Below are 17,920 nucleotides of genomic sequence, written 5' to 3'. Positions count from 1 at the left end.
AGGGTCTCTAAGAGGAGTTTGAAGGAGGGACCCTTGTCAGTTTTTAGAACAAAGTTATAGGCCTTGAACAACTAAATGCTGCGTCCCTTGAAGAAGGAGTGAGGGTACAGAATTTTCTGGATGGTGTTCTCTCTTGATAGCCTCTCAGCAGAAGCCAAAATAGCTATGAACTGAATCTCCATAGGCATTACATAAAGTACTGATGGGCTTACAAGGAAAAGGAGTTCTTATGGTTTAAGTGGGGACTTTGGAACACTGCAAAAGTGTTCTAGTTTCAACAGACTCCAAATTGCTTCCCTTGGAGAAAGACTGTCTTCCTGATGTGCTGGCACTTGATGTTTGGGACAAGATGTACCTACCCAGAGCTTACTGCAGTACACAAAATGAGTGTTTTTGTTTTGGATGCTACAGTCCCCAGGGAGCCGCATACCTCATGGTTCAATTCCACCAGGTATTGTGGGTTTTTTCTGAAATTGTCCTAGGGTAATGCTGCAGGTGCCTACTAGGGTATGTGCACCTTCAGGATACCGAGCTCACATTTTGGATAATAATAAGCATAGTTTGTATCAATATTGTATAATGTTATATATTATATAATAATGTAATATTACTGTAATTATATAATTAAGTGATAATGTCTTATATCACACTTAAACTGCACATTCAATGCACCAGACGCTTTTACAACACTTTACATACATTAATTACTTTAATGGTCATAACAGTCCCATGAAATACCCCATTTTCCAGATGAGGAAAGTGTGACAAAAAGAGGTTAAATAACTTGCCCAAGGTCATACTACAGTCATTTGACAAAAGGGGGATTTGAAAAGAGCTATCTGACTCTTCTTACTCATGGATGGGTCTTTTTCCTCATCCAGCCATGGGCAAGAAGTGTATTAACGTGGAAATGCTAGTATGGGGGCTGATACATAGGGCCTAGCACCATGCCAATATTGGCTACTGTCATAATTTTGAAAATACTCACTAAATCCCTTCTAAGCTGGGACTATGCTCATGGGAATGATTCTTGGGGCAGTCAGTGGAAAGAATGTCTTGGTGATTCAGGCTCTCTCTTACTTAAGCTGCTTCTAAAATTCTAAAGTATAGATCTGTGCTGGGTGGCAAGAAAAATGCTAAGCATGACAAGTTGTTTCATTACATTTTGCATAATCTTGTGTGATTACCACATATAAGGTCATTTTTTTATGGCATATGTGTGACAATCAACAAATGGTATTTTATGTCTAATTATTGCCTTTTCCAAAGGAGATTTAGAATCATGACAAGTGGCAGAATTTGACAAGGAAAGGAGTGCTGAATATAAGCACCCCTTATATACGATATTTGACAGTATATGACGCATTTTTAATTTTCCATTGTTTTCAGTAAGGACTATCTTAATGAAGACTTAATTTTCATATGGGTAACCAGTACTCAGTGAAAACTCCTTAAGCTTTACTTCTTTCCATTAATACCTTTAATTTTTTGAATTTTATTTTATTTTTTTTATAGAGCAGGTTCTTATTAGTTATCTATTTTATACATATTAGTGTATATATGTCAATCCGTCTCCCAGTTCATCCCCCCACCACCTCCCCACCATGCTTTCCCCCCTTGGTGTCCATATGTTTGTTCTCTACATCTGTGTCTCTATTTCTGCCTTGCAAAACGATTCATCTGTACCATTTTTATAGATTCCACATATATGCATTAATATACAATATTTGTTTTTCTCTTTCTGCCTTACTTCCCTCTGTATGACAGTCTCTAGGTCCATCCACATCTCTACAAATGACTCAATTTCGTTCCTTTTTATGGCTGAGTAATATTCCATTGTATATATGTACCATATCTTCTTTACCCATTCATCTGTTGATGGGCATTTAGGTTGCTTCTATGACCTGGCTATTGTAAATAGTGCTGCAATGAACATTGGGTGCATGTGTCTTTTATTTTTTCTATTTTAGTGTGATGCTATTTACTTCTTTTTTTTTTTTAACATCTTTATTGGAGTATAATTGCTTTACAATGGTGTGTTAGTTTCTGCTGTATAACAAAGTGAATCAGCTATACATATACATATATCCCCATATCTCCTCTCTCTTGTGTCTCCCTCCCACCCTCCCTATCCCACCCCTCTAGGTGGACACAAAGCACCCAGCTGATCTCCCTGTGCTATGTGGCTGCTTCCCACTAGCTATCTATTTTACATTTGGTAGTGTATATATGTCCATGCCACTCTCTCACTTCTTCCCAGCTTACCCTTCCCCCTCCCCATGTCCTCAAGTCCATTCTCTACGTCTGTGTCTTTATTCCTGTCTTGCCCCTAGGTTCTTCACCACCATTTTTTTTTTTTTAGATTCCATATATATGTGTTAGCATATGGTATTTGTTTTTCTCTTTCTGACTTACTTCACTCTGTATGACAGTCTCTAGGTCCATCCAACTCACTACAAATAACTCAATTTCATTTTTTTTATGGCTGAGTAATATTCCATTGCATATATGTGCTACACCTTCTTTATCCATTCATCTGTTGATGGACACTTAGGTTGCTTCCATGTCCTGGCTATTGTAAATAGAGCTGCAATGAATATTGTGTTACATGACTCTTTTTGAATTATGGTTTTCTCAGGGTATATGCTCAGTAGTGGGATTGCTGGGTCGTATGGTAGTTCTATTTTTAGTTTTTTAGGGAATCTCCATACTGTTCTCCATAGTGGCTGTATCAATTTACATTCCCACCAACAGTGCAAGAGGATTCCCTTTTCTCTACACCCTCTCCAGCATTTATTGTTTGTAGATTTTCTGATGATGGCTTTTCTGACTGGTGTGAGGTCATACCTCATTGTAGTTTTGATTTGCATTTCTCTAATGATTAGTGATGTTGAGCATCCTTTCATGTGTTTGTTGGCAATCTGTATATCTTCTTTGGAGAAATCTCTATTTAGGTCTTCTGCCCATTTTTGGATTGGGTTGCTTGTTTTTTGATATTGAGCTGCATGAGCTGCTTGTATATTTTGGAGATTAATCCTTTGTCAGTTGCTTCATTTGAAAATATTTTCTCCCATTCTGAGGGTTTTCTTTTTGTCTTGGTTATAGTTTCCTTCGCTGTGTAAAAGTTTTTAAGTTTCATTAGGTCCCATTTGTTTATTTTTGTTTTTATTTCCATTACTCTAGGAGGTAGGTCAAAAAAGATCTTGCTGTGATTTATGTCAAAGAGTGTTCTTCCTATGTTTTCCTCTAAGAGTTTTATAGTGTCCAGTCTTACATTTAGGTCTTTAATCCATTTTGAGTTTATTTTTGTGTGTGGTGTTAGGGAGTGTTCTAATTACATTCTTTTACATGTAGCTGTCCAGTATTCCCAGCACCACTTATTGAAGAGACTATATTTTCTCCATTGTATATCCTTGCATCCTTTGTCATAGATTAGTTGACCATAGGTGTGTGGGTTTATCTCTGGGCTTTCTATCCTGTTCCATTGATCTATATGTCTGTTTTTGTGCCAGTACCATATTGTCTTGATTACTGTAGCTTTGTAGTATAGTTTGAAGTCAGGGAGTCTGATTCCTCCAGCTCTGTTTATTTCCCTCAAGATTGCTTTGGCTATTCGGGGTCTTTTGTGTCTCCATACAAATTTTAAGATTTTTCGTTCTAGTTCTGTAAAAAATGCCATTGGTAATTTGATAGGGATTACATTGATCTGTAGAGTGCTTCGGGTAGTATAGTCATTTTCACAATATTGATTCTTCCCATCCAAGAACATGGTATATCTCTCCCTCTGTTTGAGTCATCTTTGATTTCTTTCATCAGTGTCTTATAGTTTTCTGAGTACAGGTCTTCTACCTCCTTAGATAGGTTTATTCCTAGGTATTTTATTCTTTTGGTTGCAACGGTGAATGGCATTGTTTCCTTAATTTCTCTTTCTGATCTTTCATTGTTAGTGTATAGGAATTCAAGTGATTTCTGTGCATTAATTTTGTACCCTGCAATTTTACCAAATTGATTGATTAGCTCTATTAGTTTTCTGGTGGCGTCTTTAGGATTCTCTACGTATAGTATCATGTCATCTGCAAACAGTGATGGTTTTACTTCTTGTTTTCCAATTTGTATTCCTTTTATTTCTTTTTCTTCTCTGATTGCCGTGGCTAGGACTTCCAAAACTATGTTGAATAAGAGTGGTGAGAGTGGTCATCCTTGTCTTGTTCCTGATCTTAGAGGAAATGCTTTTAGTTTTTCACCATTGAGAATAATGTTTGCTCTGGGTTTGTCGTATATGACATTTATTATGAAGTAGGTTCCCTCTATGCCCACTTTCTGGAGAGTTTTTGTCATAAATCGGTGTTGAATTTTGTCAAAAGCTTTTTCTGCATCTATTGAGATGATCATACGGTTTTTATTCTTCAATTTGTTAATATGGTGTATCACATTGATTGATTTGTGTATATTGAAGAATCCTTGCATCCCTGGGATAAATCCCACTTGATCGTTGTGTATGATCCTTTTAATGTGCTGTTGGATTCTGTTTGCTAGTATTTTGTTGAGGATTTTTGCATCTATGTTCATCAGTGATATTGGTCTGTAATTTTCTTTTTTTGTAGTATCTTTGTCTGGTTTTGGTATCAGGGTGATGGTGGCCTTGTAGAATGAGTTTGGGAGTATTCCTTCCTCTGCAATTTTTTGGAAGAGTTTGAGAAGGATGGGTGTTAGCTCTTTTCTAAATGTTTGATAGAATTCACCTCTGAAGCCATCTGGTCCTGGACTTTTGTTTGTTGGAAGATTTTTAATCAGCGTTTCAATTTTATTACTTGTGATTGGTCTGTTCATATTTTCTATTTCTTCCTGGTTCAGTCTTGGAAGGTTATACCTTTCTAAGAATTTGTTCATTTCTTTCAGGTTGTCATTTTATTGGCATAGAGTTGCTTGTAGTAGTCTCTTAGGATGCTTTGCATTTCTGCAGTGTCTGTTGTAACTTCCTTTTCATTTCTAATTTTATTGATTTGAGTCCTCTCCCTCTTTTTCTTGATGAGTCTGGCTAAAGGTTTATAAATTTTGTTTATCTTCTCAAAGAACAAGCCTTTAGTTTTATTGATCTTTGCTATTGTTTTCTTTGTTTCTATTTTATTTATTTCTGCTCTGATCTTTATGATTTCTTTCCTTCTACTAACTTTGGGTTTTGTTTGTTCTTCTTTCTCTAGTTCCTTTAGGTCTAAGATTAGATTATTTGAGATTTTTTTTGTTTCTTGAGGTAGGATTGTATTGCTATAAACTTCCCTCTTAGAACTGCTTTTGCTGCATCCCATAGGTTTTGGATCATCGTGCTCTTGTTGTCATTTGTCTGCAGGTATTTTTTGATTTCCTCTCTGATTTCTTCAGTGATCTCTTGGTTATTTAGTAGTGTATTGTTTACCCTCCATGTGTTTGTGTTTTTTACATTTTTTCCCTGTAATTTATTTCTAATCTCATAGTGTTGTGGTCGGAAAAGATGCTTGATATGATTTCAATTTTCTTAAATTTACTGAGGCTTGATTTATGTCCCAAGATGTGATCTATCCTAGAGAATGTTCCATGTGCACTTGAAAAGAAAGTGTAATCTTTTGTTTTTGGATGGAATGTCCTATAAATATCAATTAAATCTATCTGGTCTATTGTGTCATTTAAAGCTTTTGTTTCCTTTTTAATTTTCTGTCTGGATGATCTGTCCATTGGTGTAAGTGAGATGTTAAAGTCCCCCACTATTATTGCCTTACTGTCGATTTCCTCTTTTATAGCTGTTGGCATTTGCCTTATGTATTGAGGTGTTCCTATGTTGGGTGCATATATATTTATAATTGTTATATCTTCTTCTTGGATTGATCCCTTGATCATTATGTAGTGTCCTTCCTTGTCTCTTGTAATGTTCTTTATTTTAAAGTCTATTTAATCTGATATGAGTATTGCTACTCCAGCTTTCTTTCGATTTTCATTTGCATGGAATATTCCATTCCCTCACTTTCAGTCTGTATGTGTCCCTAGGTCTGAAGTGGGTCTCTTGGAGACAGCGTATATATGGTTCTTGTCTTTGTATCCATTCAGAGAGCTTGTGTCTTTTAGTTGGAGCATTTAATCCATTCACATGTAAGGTAATTATCGATATGTATGTTCCTATGACCATTTTCTTAATTGTTTTGGGTTTGTTTTTGTACGTCCCTTTCTTCTCTTGTGTTTCCCACGTAGAGAAGTTCCTTTAGCGTTTGTTGTAGAGCTGGTTTGGTGGTGCTGAATTCTCTTAGTTTTTGCTTGCCTGTAAAGCTTTTGATTTCTCCATCGAGTCTGAATGAGATCCTTGCTGAGTAGAGTAATCTTGGTTGTAGGTTCTTTCCTTTCATCACTTTAAATATATCGTGCCACTCCCTTCTGGCTTGTAGAGTTTCTGCTGAGAAATCAGCTGTTAATCTTATGGGAGTTCCCTTGTATGTTATTTGTTGTTTTTCCCTTGTTGCTTTTAATAATTTTTCTTTGTCTTTAATTTTTGTCAATTTGATTACTATGTGTCTCGGCATGTTTCTCTTTGGGTTTGTCCTGCCTGGGACTCTCTGCGCGTACTGGACTTGGGTGGCTATTTCTTTTCCCATGTTAGGGAAGTTTTCAACTATAATCTCTTCAAATATTTCCTCAGGTCCTTTCTCTCTCTCTTCTCCTTCTGGGACCCCTATAATGTGAATGTTGGTGCGTTTAATACTGTCCCAGAAGTCTCTTAGGCTGTCTCCATTTCTTTTCATTCTTTTTTCTTTATTCTCTTCCACAGCCGTGAATTCCTCAATTCTGTCTTCCAGTTCACTTATGCATTCTTCTGCTTCAGTTATTCTACTATTGAGTCCTTCTAGTGTATTTTTCATTTCAGTTATTGTATTGTTTATCTTTGTTTGTTTGTTCTTTAATTCTTCTAGGTGTTTATTCTTTAATTCTAGGTCTAGGTCTTTATTAAACATTTCTTGCATCTTCTCAATCTTTGCCTCCATTCTTTTTCCAAGGTCCTGGATCATCTTCACTATCATTATTCTGAATTCTTTTTCTGGAAGGTTGCCTATCTCCACTTCATTTAGTTGTTTTTCTTGGGTTTTATCTTATTCCTTCATCTGGTACATAGTCTTCTGCCTTTTCATTTTGTCTATCTTTCTGTGCCTGTGTTTTTTGTTCCACAGGCTGCAGGACTGTAGTTCTTCTTCCTTCTGCTGTCTGCCCTCTGGTGGATGAGACTATCTAAGAGGCTTGTGCATGCTTCCTGATGGGAGGGACTGATGGTGGGTAGAGCTGGGTGTTGCTCTGGTGGGCAGAGCTCAGTAAAACTTTAATCCGCTTGTCTGCTGATGGGCGGGGCTGAGTTCCCTCCCTGTTGGTTGTTTGGCCTGAGGCAACCCAGCACTGGAGACTACAGGATATTTGGTGGGGCTAATGGTGGACTCCAGGAGGGCTCACGCCAAGGAATACTTCCCAGATATTCTGCTGCCAGTGTCCTTGTCCCCACGGTGAGCCACAGCCACCCTCCACCTCCACAGGAGACCCACCAAAACTAGCAGGTAGGTCTGGTTCCGTCTCCTATGGGGTCACTGCTCCTTTCCCCTGGTTCCTGATGTGCACATTACTTTATGTGTGCCCTCCAAGAGTAGAGTCTCTGTTTCCCCCAGCCCTGTTGAAGTCCTGCAAACAAATCCCGCTACCCCTCAAAGCCTGATTCTCTGGGAATTCCTCCTCCTGCTGCCGGACCCCCAGGTTGGCAAGCCTGACGTGGGGCTCAGAACCTTCCCTCCAAGGGGTAGGCTTCTGTGGTATAATTGTTCTCCAGTTTGTGAATCACCCACCCAGCAGTTATGGGATTTGAGTTTATTGTGATTGTGCCCCTCCTACCATCTCACTGCAGCTTCTCCTTTGTCTTTGGATGTGGGGTATCTTTTTTGGTGAGTTCCAGTGTCTTCCTGTCAATGATTGTTCAGCAGTTAGTTGTGATTCCAGTGTTCTCACAAGGTGGAGTGAGTGCATGTCCTTCTGCTCTACCATCTTGAACCAATCTTCTCCATTAATATCTTGATACTAGTTACTCACAAGAATGTATTCAGTCACTTGTTTTAATGAAAGATTATCCATTTCCCTGAATAATTTTGTTTATGTAGCATAATTAGAGGGAACAAAATATAACTTAATCACATTGATACTCCTTGTAGATTTGCTAAAAAAAAAAATCTTACTTTGGGCTTAGTATCATAATGATTGTTATATGCAAATATGTATGTTGTTTCCTAGAAAAAAGTTCATCTATTCACCATACTTTAATATATTTTAGTGAGCTTGAAGTTTGCATCTTAAATATCATAGGTTAAATTGAAATATGTGAAACAGTGTAAGAAAATGCTCACATTTCTTGGCTTAGAAATAACAGCAATTTTCAAGTTCAAGCAGGAAGATCTATAGGATTCCACATTTAGAAATGTACTACTTGTAGCCAGTTGCTCTATACTTTCAAAATTGTTATTACTTCAACTAAGATCGTCTTTTGAAATTGTAGATTTCTAGGGTAAATACCATGGGATGTATCATAAAAGATTGTTTTCTAATCCTTGGAAGGAATATGACAAACACTTCATGTAAAAGGTGGATTGGTGTGTATCCTTTAACAAGAATTAAGAAGAAAGACTCAAGTCAGAGGATGTTTTTGGGGCCAGGGGAACTGGGAGAAGGAGTGAGTGGTAATCATTGGGCTTCTTCAGGCAGGGGTAACATTAACATTTGCTGCCTGACTTCTAAGATGTCAGCAGAGAACCTTTAATTCTGTGACTCTGGGATCCAGAAAATGGAATTATTATTACTTTGCCTTCCCTTTATACATTAGAAAAATGATGACAATGAATATTATTTCTATTGATAGATCCCCTGGTACTGTGCTAAGTATTTTACATGTGTTTAAAAAGTGCCATACGCAATATATATATTTTCAAATAGTATAACTGAGCCAATAACAAAGAAAAGGGTTTAAACTCTTTGCTTATAGACCGTAACTCATTTTGTACCACCAAGATCCTCAAATCCCACAGTATTGTACAGCTTTGTCAATTCTGTGTTAATTACAACAATTATTCTTAAATCTGGATAATTCTCTAGCTTGGGTGGCTGGAGGTTGTTCCCCAGACAGAACTGACCTCTGCATCTGTTTTCCTGCAGTTCATGCAACTGGGGAGGGAGAAGCAGAGAGGCCCCCGACCCTCCCTCAAACATCCATACTCAAGCCACAAACCTACACATTTTCTGGTGACTGTTCCCCCAACTTTAAATATCCTCTGTATCCCTGACATCCAGTCACTCTTTACTTCTTTCAATTCCTCCCTCCAAGGTGTTTTTCCACACAATTTTCCTGACCAACCTCATTGCACACTGATTCTCCTTTTCTTTGCATTCTTGAGCACTTTTATCAAGTTCAGATTCTGTTCCAGAGGAGATCCTAAATAGAAGTTTATATTTTCTTCTTCTTTGCTTGCCTTTTCAAATTACACTCTAAGTCCCTAGGGCAAGTGGTTTTCCTTTTACACCTACTTAAAAAAAATATATATATATATACATATATATATATACATAACTATCACCCTTCTCCTTTACCTCCCTTTCTTTCTTCTCCCTTCCTTCCTCTTCCTACCATACTTTGAAAGCCGTTGTATGCTACCAAACTCTGAAAATAGATAAATGTATCAGTTGACATCTTTTAGTCTCAACGGTTTCTAGAGTTAATCTTCTAAGACATACGTTATGTCAAGTTGTAACTGATATTTGTAATTTATGTTTAAACCTTTAGTTGAAATGCAAACTCTGATTTTGAGGTTGGATCCAAGAATGTATTTCAATTATCGCCATGAATACTAAGGTCCTTTCTGAAAGGGATTATGAGTGGTTGATAATTTTCCACCTACTCAAATGCCCCCCAAAACTTTAAATTTTGACCAGCTTCTAGTCACCCTAGTTTAGGATTAAAGCAAATTATACTTCATATACTTTTTCTTATTTTATATGTAAACAATATGGATAAAATGAAGAGCAAAAGCAACTTTGAAGAAGGAAATACGTAATAAAAAGACACTGTAAGCCCAAACAAAGGGAAAGAGGATGGAATCTACCTGACTGAAGGACTGAAGGGATTTCATGAGCTGGGTTTATACAACTGAGATTTTTTCCTGTACTGGCTGATGGCCATATTTTTTTGACCAGCTGCTTCCTGCCTAAATGCTGCCAACCTGAGTTGGTGTTCATCCACTGTTGTAGTGTGTGCCTTTATATCTTGGAGGTGTAGACCCATTCAAGCTGATTAGATGAGGTGACACTTGCTAGGGTAGGGGTCTACCCAGGGAAATGGTTACACCTGTTTCACCCACTGGGCTTAGCAAGGAAGTCTTCAGACTTAAAGTAAAGTAATACTCTTGTGACTAATGAGATCTAATGTGGTTTTCTGGGAATACTGAACTTTAAAAAAATAAGTGAAGCATAACCATTATGAAAGTGAAATTGTGTTAGTACTAGACAAATGTCAGTTGACTATTCTCTAGGGAAAAGTAATGATTTTCCAGTAAGTAGGAGATGTTAGAAGATAAACCTCTTTATGAGAGACAACTTAGTTTAGTGAGAAGGGGCAAAACCTTTGAACCTGAAGTGTCCTGATTGATATGTGACCATAGGCAAGTTCTCAACTGCTTGTGACTCAGTATCCTGACCTATAAAGTGGAGATGATAATCCTACATGTTCTGTCAGAATTACTTGTGCTATCAACTGATGGAATTCATTGATGAATATCTATAAGTAGAAAGATCTCAAATTAAAAAAAAAACGCCTGTGTAGATGCTACAGAGCCATAATAATAAAATGTGAAGGAAATCAAGAATTTGTGTGCAGAAAATAACATGTACACTTACATGTGAACAGATTAATTAATTAATCAATCAATCAAATATGTGTTGACAGAGGTTCTGCTCTTGGTCTATGAAACATTGAGGGAAAAGGCAAATATAAAAGGGAAATTCTCTACTCCCTGGTCTCCCTTCCCAGACTAGTGGGGGAGACAGAAACACAAACTCAGAATCCCAGTACAAAACTTAAACTAGAAGTATGTACAAAGACGGTCTCTCAACTGCCAGACAGAGTAATACTCATATTTACCCATCTGCCAGCCAGGGGCAGGGAGGGCAGGAGAGGAGAATTACCAGGGATGAGGATCACCGCACTGCCTATGTATTAGCCACTGTCTTGCTCTGTTTAATTCAGATCTATGTTGTATGAAGCAAATATGAGATAAATTAGAAAGAATCAAGGGCTTGTTTTAGTGCCACACAATCCCAGAGGGCTGTTTTACTTGTGGACAGAGGATTGCCATCCTGGTTAATCTTAACCTTATTTTGTGCTCTTTTCATAATAATTACTTTTCCTACCTTTGGGTGCTATCTCTAAGAACTGATCCCGAAGATTGCCAAGACGTTCGATGGTCAGGGTGCCATTTTCTTCCCTTTCTACAGGTGGAGGGCGTATCGGAGGAGATAGGTCTGGAAAGACTTTTATATCGCCGTTAATGCAGAAATCTTCTTGGTCTAAATAAAGTGCATTCTGAATTTTGGTTGATGTTTCAATGTGATAGCGAGCTACCTCAGTTAATTTTTCCACACTGAAAGTGGAAAAATGAATAGGGTTATCCTCATTAAAAATACTATCAGATTAATAGCGTTTGTTTATTAGATATACACACAGAGTTAACACATTAGAAATTTTGGCTAAGCTAGAAAATTCAATCCGCATGATTAAAAAATATTAATTTCTCCTCAAAACCGTTTGTAAAAAGGTAGGGTATAAATAAATAAATGTAGATTAGAAATAAAATACATGCTCATCCAAGGCTAAGAGTTACACATTTTATACAAAGCTGAGCAAAAAGAGACTCCACTAAAATGGTTTTATTAGAACATATTTTACTATATAAATGATTATGTCAATAGATGTATTCATTTTAAGTATGAACCAGAATAAGGTTATATGACAGAAAAGCCTGTAAAATATGACTGTTAGAATAACACATTTATTTGGAATCGGGACAAATTATATGTAAAGTGAGTCAAATTTGATAATGGATGTCTAGAAAAGTGGCTTTTCTCTAACTTTATATCAAGGAGTTTGATGTTATCGAAGACACATTTGACAGAGTGGATTCTGAGGAGATAACCCATTGAAATTGCTTTGCTATCTTCACAGAGAATAACAATTCCCAGCTAAATCACGTGGTATAAGCAGCAGTAGTTTGGAACCTTGTGGTGCAGTGGGAAGAGCCCTGGAAGCTGAGCTCTCATTGCAGACCCCTCTCCAGCCATGGGTCCTTGGGAAGTGACTCAAGCTCTCTGATTTCCTCATCTTTGCAATGGAGCCAAAAACACACGACTCCATACCTTATGGTTATTCATGTGAAATCACATGGGGCATAGATTTAGGCTGTACTGGGGATTACAGTTATGGCCTTAATTAAAGGTCACTTTAAAGGCCAGAGAACTTTTATACATAAGTACAATATCACTGTATTACAGAAAGAATCTTATTTATATCTTGCAATAAAGATTGAACATGGCAGAAAAATGCACATTTAATCTGCTTTTATATAACTCTGGAACACCAAATATTTGTATACTGAAAATTAAAAAAATAATATTAGTCACTTTCTTTCAAAAGACAGTCTGGAATTTAATTCCGGCATACTGTATTTGTGAGTGCCCATATAGTCTGTATTATCCAGGTACTTTTTGTTTGATGGTGTTTATGTGCTGGAAGCAAAGGAAAAGGGTACTGGAGAGCTACAGAGCTTGTAGCTCTGAGTGAGGAGGGACTCCAAATGTAGACACCCAGCCAGAGCCAGCACAGCAAAATAAGTGTGCCATCTAGTGGAAGGTTACCAAGAGTAACCTTCTCAGAAAGGGCGGGCGGGGAGGAGGGGCTAGGGAAATCCCATGAAAATGGAAAGTGGGATCTGAAGTTCAAAGGGATCTGCTAGGTCTCACTGTTCTTTTTTTTCTTATCACTGGAGAATTTTTGCAAGAACCAAAAGAGAAAGCATAGCTGGACAGTCCTAGGTTTTAATTGCTTGTGGCCATATTCAGAGGTCAGATATATATACCTGACCTCACACACACGCAAAAAATAAATCTGAGAAATATGAGTTCATCTGATAAAAAAAAGAAACTTGGCCATGTGCCTCTTGACGTGACCACAAGGATGGGTGCTGTGAACCCTAAGAATGAAGAAGATATGCTTTCATTTGTAGGCAGCAGGCAGAGAACGGAACTGAACATCACTGCTTCACAATGCTGATGAGTAGCTGACAAATTATTTTAAGCACTACTGCAGTGAGGTTACCAGGCCGAGGTGTGTGTGTGTGTGTGTCTGTGTGTGTGTTTTACTATAGAGCAACAGATACAAACAACTAGGCTGAGGATTTTACAACAGAACTTTCATTTTGAGACAAGGACTGGAGAAAACAAACCCTAACAACTGTCTTCTAGCTGGCCAATGTTGCTTCTGAGAATACTTGCCATTTGTATACTATGTATGCCACAACTTCCAAATTTTCAGTAAATGTTTATTGCAAACTGTAGTGTATCACAGAATCTAGATCTAGTAGAAACCTTTAAAAGAGCCTGGTTGGAGTGTTTTCTTTTACAGATGAGGCCTGTGGGGCCCGAAGTGGTTAGGCATGCTGTAATATGTGGACAAGGAGAGATTCCCCATCTCCTGGACCATCACGTTTCCTGACTCTCCGTTGAGGGCTGTTTCCGCCCTGCTGAGCTGCCTCTTTATGCCTTTCAGGGGAGAATTAAGAGGATGAGACTTGCTGTCCCTCACTAGCAATGAGGATCTGGAAAGCCTTTGGAACCCAATAGAAAAGTAGAACTAGCTGTCACAAGGGAATCGGCCTAACAGGTAAAACATTCCTGTGAATGACTTCATCTCCCATTCATTGGCCCTGACTAATAAGAAGTCTGGCATTAGAAAGATATGAAACATTATACTACTTCTAAAAAATATTTTTAAATTGCTTATAGTTTTACCTTGTAAACTAAGGTCCTCACTGAGCAGTGTGAAAACCAAATTTATAAATAATGTGCAATAGCGCCCTTTGATACATGACTTACTATTGTTAAAAAGAGGCAACACAAATGCATATGTGATTTCCTAAAAGGTCAAAATTTCTATTTGTAAATATAATTCAAGTTTGTAAACACCTTAAAAATCTTTGTCAATTTTGGTCTTCAGGAATTAACAAAGTAAATATTTTAAAATATTTTTAAAAGTCACACTGTACTTTACCTGGCCATTTCTTTCAAGTACCTCTCACCGAGCCACTTTTCCATGAGTTTATATACATCAACTGCCTTTGTTACTAACTCTTCCAGGAAAGCCAATGCTTTTACCTTGATCATTTCAAGTCTGAACTGTGCAGCTATCTCTATTTAAAAAGAGAAACAAACATTTTTTACATGTTTTATATGTCATGCATTTTCTGATTAGCCAAATTCAATTTTAAACCAATTACGTTTTAGTCTGTGAAACTTTAGGCATACACTTGATATACCAGTATGGATAACTAATACCCTATCCGTCTCAGAAACAAAACAATGCGTGGTTAGAGTCGTTTGACAGTTTATTTAAACCAAAACTATAATTCAGCTTTACACGTAATTGCACTTTATTGCAATATACCCTTTGATAAATTGGAATGGGAAAACACAAATAGATAATTTCTGAATTTCAAAAAGGGGGAGGGTACTAAGTCTCTGGATCTCCCGTCTCAGAACCTTGGGAAAGCGACGCCATCATCCTTCTCAGCACAGGTGACAGGAGGGCGAAGCCCATGGTCCCAGTGCCCATTGATGTTCTGGGCACACAGTGAGGTCTGTGGATTTTCCTCTAAAATATCTGTCCAATCTTTCTTCCTTGCTTTTTCTATCACCGCGTTTGGGCACTGCTTTATGTCTCGCCTCAGCTACAGCAACCGCCTCTGTCCTGCTTTCTCCAAGTTCCTTTCCCCTCCTCAAATCCAAATCCACTTCCACCCGCCCCAGAGTAACACAGCTCACCTGCGCACGTGCTCACAGGTGCTTTCTGCTCAGAATTCTTCACTAGCTCCCAGTCGCCATAAAGGAAATGTAACTTTCTGGGCAGGGCCTATGTGACCCTCCACCTCCCTGATCACTCCTTCCCAGAATGTGCCTCAGACTCCGCAGCTACTCCCCACCAGTCACCTAGCTCTCCTCCCCCATCCCTGCCCCCCCGCCCCCCCCCCCCCCCCCCCCCCCCGTCCCCTGCGCACATTTTCCACATTCTTCCAGCTCTGCTCAAGCATGAATTCATCTGCTCGGAAGTCTTTCTTGACTCCCGCCATGCTTCCTTTGTCCTGTCCGCCTAACCCCAATATCACAACATATTATAAGTGATTGTTTGCATTTCTTTTCCTCTAGATTGGGTTTTATTTTTGTTTGTTTTTTTGTGTTTGTATATATATGTGTATATTTCTTCCAGCTACTACAGGACCTGGCACATAGTAGAAACTCAGTGAACATTTACTACATAAATGAGTGAATTTAGCTACACTAGGGACCACGTATGGAATGAACTGAAGGATGAAGCATACTTAGCAACTGAAAGCAGACGTGGGGATGGGCAACGGGACAAGCATGTGTCCTGACTTCCTGTGTTCAACATCCTTCAGATTTTACACTTGGAGTTATGAAAGCAGGTGGTAGGAGGATGGAGAGAGGGAGAAAAGGAGAGAAGCAAGGGGTGGAAAGCATCTTTAGTAGCTAATTGTCATTGAGTAGTTAATGGGTCCCAGCTTACCCAATGCTGCATTTTTATGGTTTTGACATCTAGTATATTGACCATGGTTTCTTTCCAATTAGGATACTTTGGCTCAATTTCTTGATCTTTTCAAATTCCATTTTGAATTTATTATAAGACAACTGGAAGAGCCAGAAGGAGACTATGTCTTGTAAAATTGCTGCTCTCTTTAGAGAAGGAGTCCCTTGAACATTATTGATCCATGACTGGCTCTTCTGTGGTCCCTGTTCCCAAGAACTCACATTCAGGACCCGTTAGCCTTTAGTCAGGGTTTACTTTCCTAATGAGAGGCCTAAATTATTCTTATTATAATATAGAAGCACCTCCTTAGGTAGCCCCAAGCTTTCTCCCAGCCTGTAAAATCACACCAAATCTAAAATACTGCTTTTGTTTCTTTTCTTTGAGATTTTAATTACTTCTGGTGCTCTCCTAACCTCCTCCCAAATTCCCTTTTTGAGATCTCAGCAGACAATCATACGACAGTCAGATCTAGTCTTCATAGGGTCACATGAAAACAGCCAACTGAATGTTGTACCTTTCAGTTAGTTCGCTTTGTGTCCTCATAGACAAAAGCCAGCCAGGGGCTGTTTGCCTACTGGTCTGTTTTCTACTTAAAAGTATCGTCTTAGTTCTTTCCAATTGCTACCTTCAAACTGCAGGGCAGCAAGATGCTCTTCCTTTATTCTGAGCCTCAGTTTGTTTTTTATTTCCGTTTCTTCAGCCTCCTCTGCTGTTACTATTACAGGAGCGGTTTCTGCCATAGGTGGGGATTTACCTGAAAGGGCAATGAAACGTGCTGAGTTACCTGCCAACATACAAGCGTACACGAAGGGACTTGGATCAAATGAGTACAAAGTGGAGTGTGCAGGGCAATACACGTCTGGTGATTTGGAAAGGAGAGACCCCGGTCCAGACAGTGTGAGTGATGAAATATTGATAATCTTTCCTTGAGAATTCTCCATGTGGTGTCTGGCTGGACACATATACTAATACCCCATTCGTCTAGCATCATGGAAAAATGAGGTGTGTGGCTCGTGCAGACAGGGTTACAGACACCAAAGAGGATGCAACTTAGTGTTTGGGGACAGAAATTAGCAAACCCCAACATAGCGTTGGCCACCTGGAGAAGTACCACTTCACAAGGGATACTTGTATCGGCCAAGTGTTTCCCAGGTCCTCATCAAGAGAAGATCAGAGAATAACCTCAAACAGATACGGTGGAAATGTAGCTGATGGTCAAGAATTCGTAATCTACTTCATTGTCTTTTAACTAGTGCTTAAATACAAGTATTTCAATGATTACACACGAAAATTAGAAAATAAGAATTTGTCAGTGTTTGGGCTTCCCTGGTGGCGCAGTGGTTAAGAATCTGCCTGCCAATGCAGGGGACATGAGTTCGAGCCCTGGTCTGGGAAGATGCCACGTGCCGCGGAGCAACGAAGCCCATGCGCCATAACTACTGAGCCTGCGCTCTAGAGCCCACGAGCCACAACTACCGAAGCCTGAGTGCCTAGAGCCCCTGCTCTGCTACAAGAGAAGCCACTGCAATGAGAATCCCGCGCACCGCAAGGAAGAGTAGCCCCTGCTCACCACAACTAGAGAAAAGCCCGTGCGCAGCAACAAAAGACCCAACGCAGCCAAAAATAAAATAAATTACAAAAAAAAAAAAAAGAATTTGTCAGTGTTTGAGAATTTGCCCATAAGAAATGGCAGTGAGATTCTAGCTGCAGGCCCAGCTTGTACTATTCTACTTAGTTCAATAAATCTTTCTTGAAGGTCTGATCTCAAGGGGTTCAAATTTTGGGAAGAAGACAAATGTAAACAAAGAAATTGTAATAAGATGTGTTAATTTCAATAGTGAAGGTAAGTATAAATTACAGATGAAAGAGCCCTTAATCTCTCTGGGTTTCTGTTTTAACATCTGTGAAATTAAGAGATTGGACCCAACCAATTATTCCATTAAAGTAAACGGAAGCATTTCCTTCAAATGCTGCTTATTTCCTTTATGTTCACCATCTGAAATGGACAAAGGT

At 38.7% G+C, this 17,920-nt stretch overlaps 1 protein-coding gene across 1 annotated transcript in view; it reads right to left on the bottom strand.

The window, feature by feature from the left end:
* The window catches only part of SPEF2 (sperm flagellar 2), a 176,676-nt gene that overhangs the window by 39,796 nt on the left and 118,960 nt on the right, over positions 1–17,920 (bottom strand). The window contains exons 28-30 of the mRNA XM_036847598.1: positions 16,533–16,661; positions 14,357–14,495; positions 11,446–11,675 (exon numbers count right to left, since the gene is read on the bottom strand). Of these exons, the coding sequence (XP_036703493.1) occupies positions 11,446–11,675; positions 14,357–14,495; positions 16,533–16,661 (498 nt within the window). The remainder of the gene's footprint in view (positions 1–11,445; positions 11,676–14,356; positions 14,496–16,532; positions 16,662–17,920) is intronic.

This window comes from Balaenoptera musculus, chromosome 3 (genome assembly GCF_009873245.2).
Source record: "Balaenoptera musculus isolate JJ_BM4_2016_0621 chromosome 3, mBalMus1.pri.v3, whole genome shotgun sequence".
NCBI classification, from domain to species: Eukaryota; Metazoa; Chordata; class Mammalia; order Artiodactyla; family Balaenopteridae; genus Balaenoptera; species Balaenoptera musculus.
This window is presented reverse-complemented; position numbering and strand designations above follow the sequence as displayed.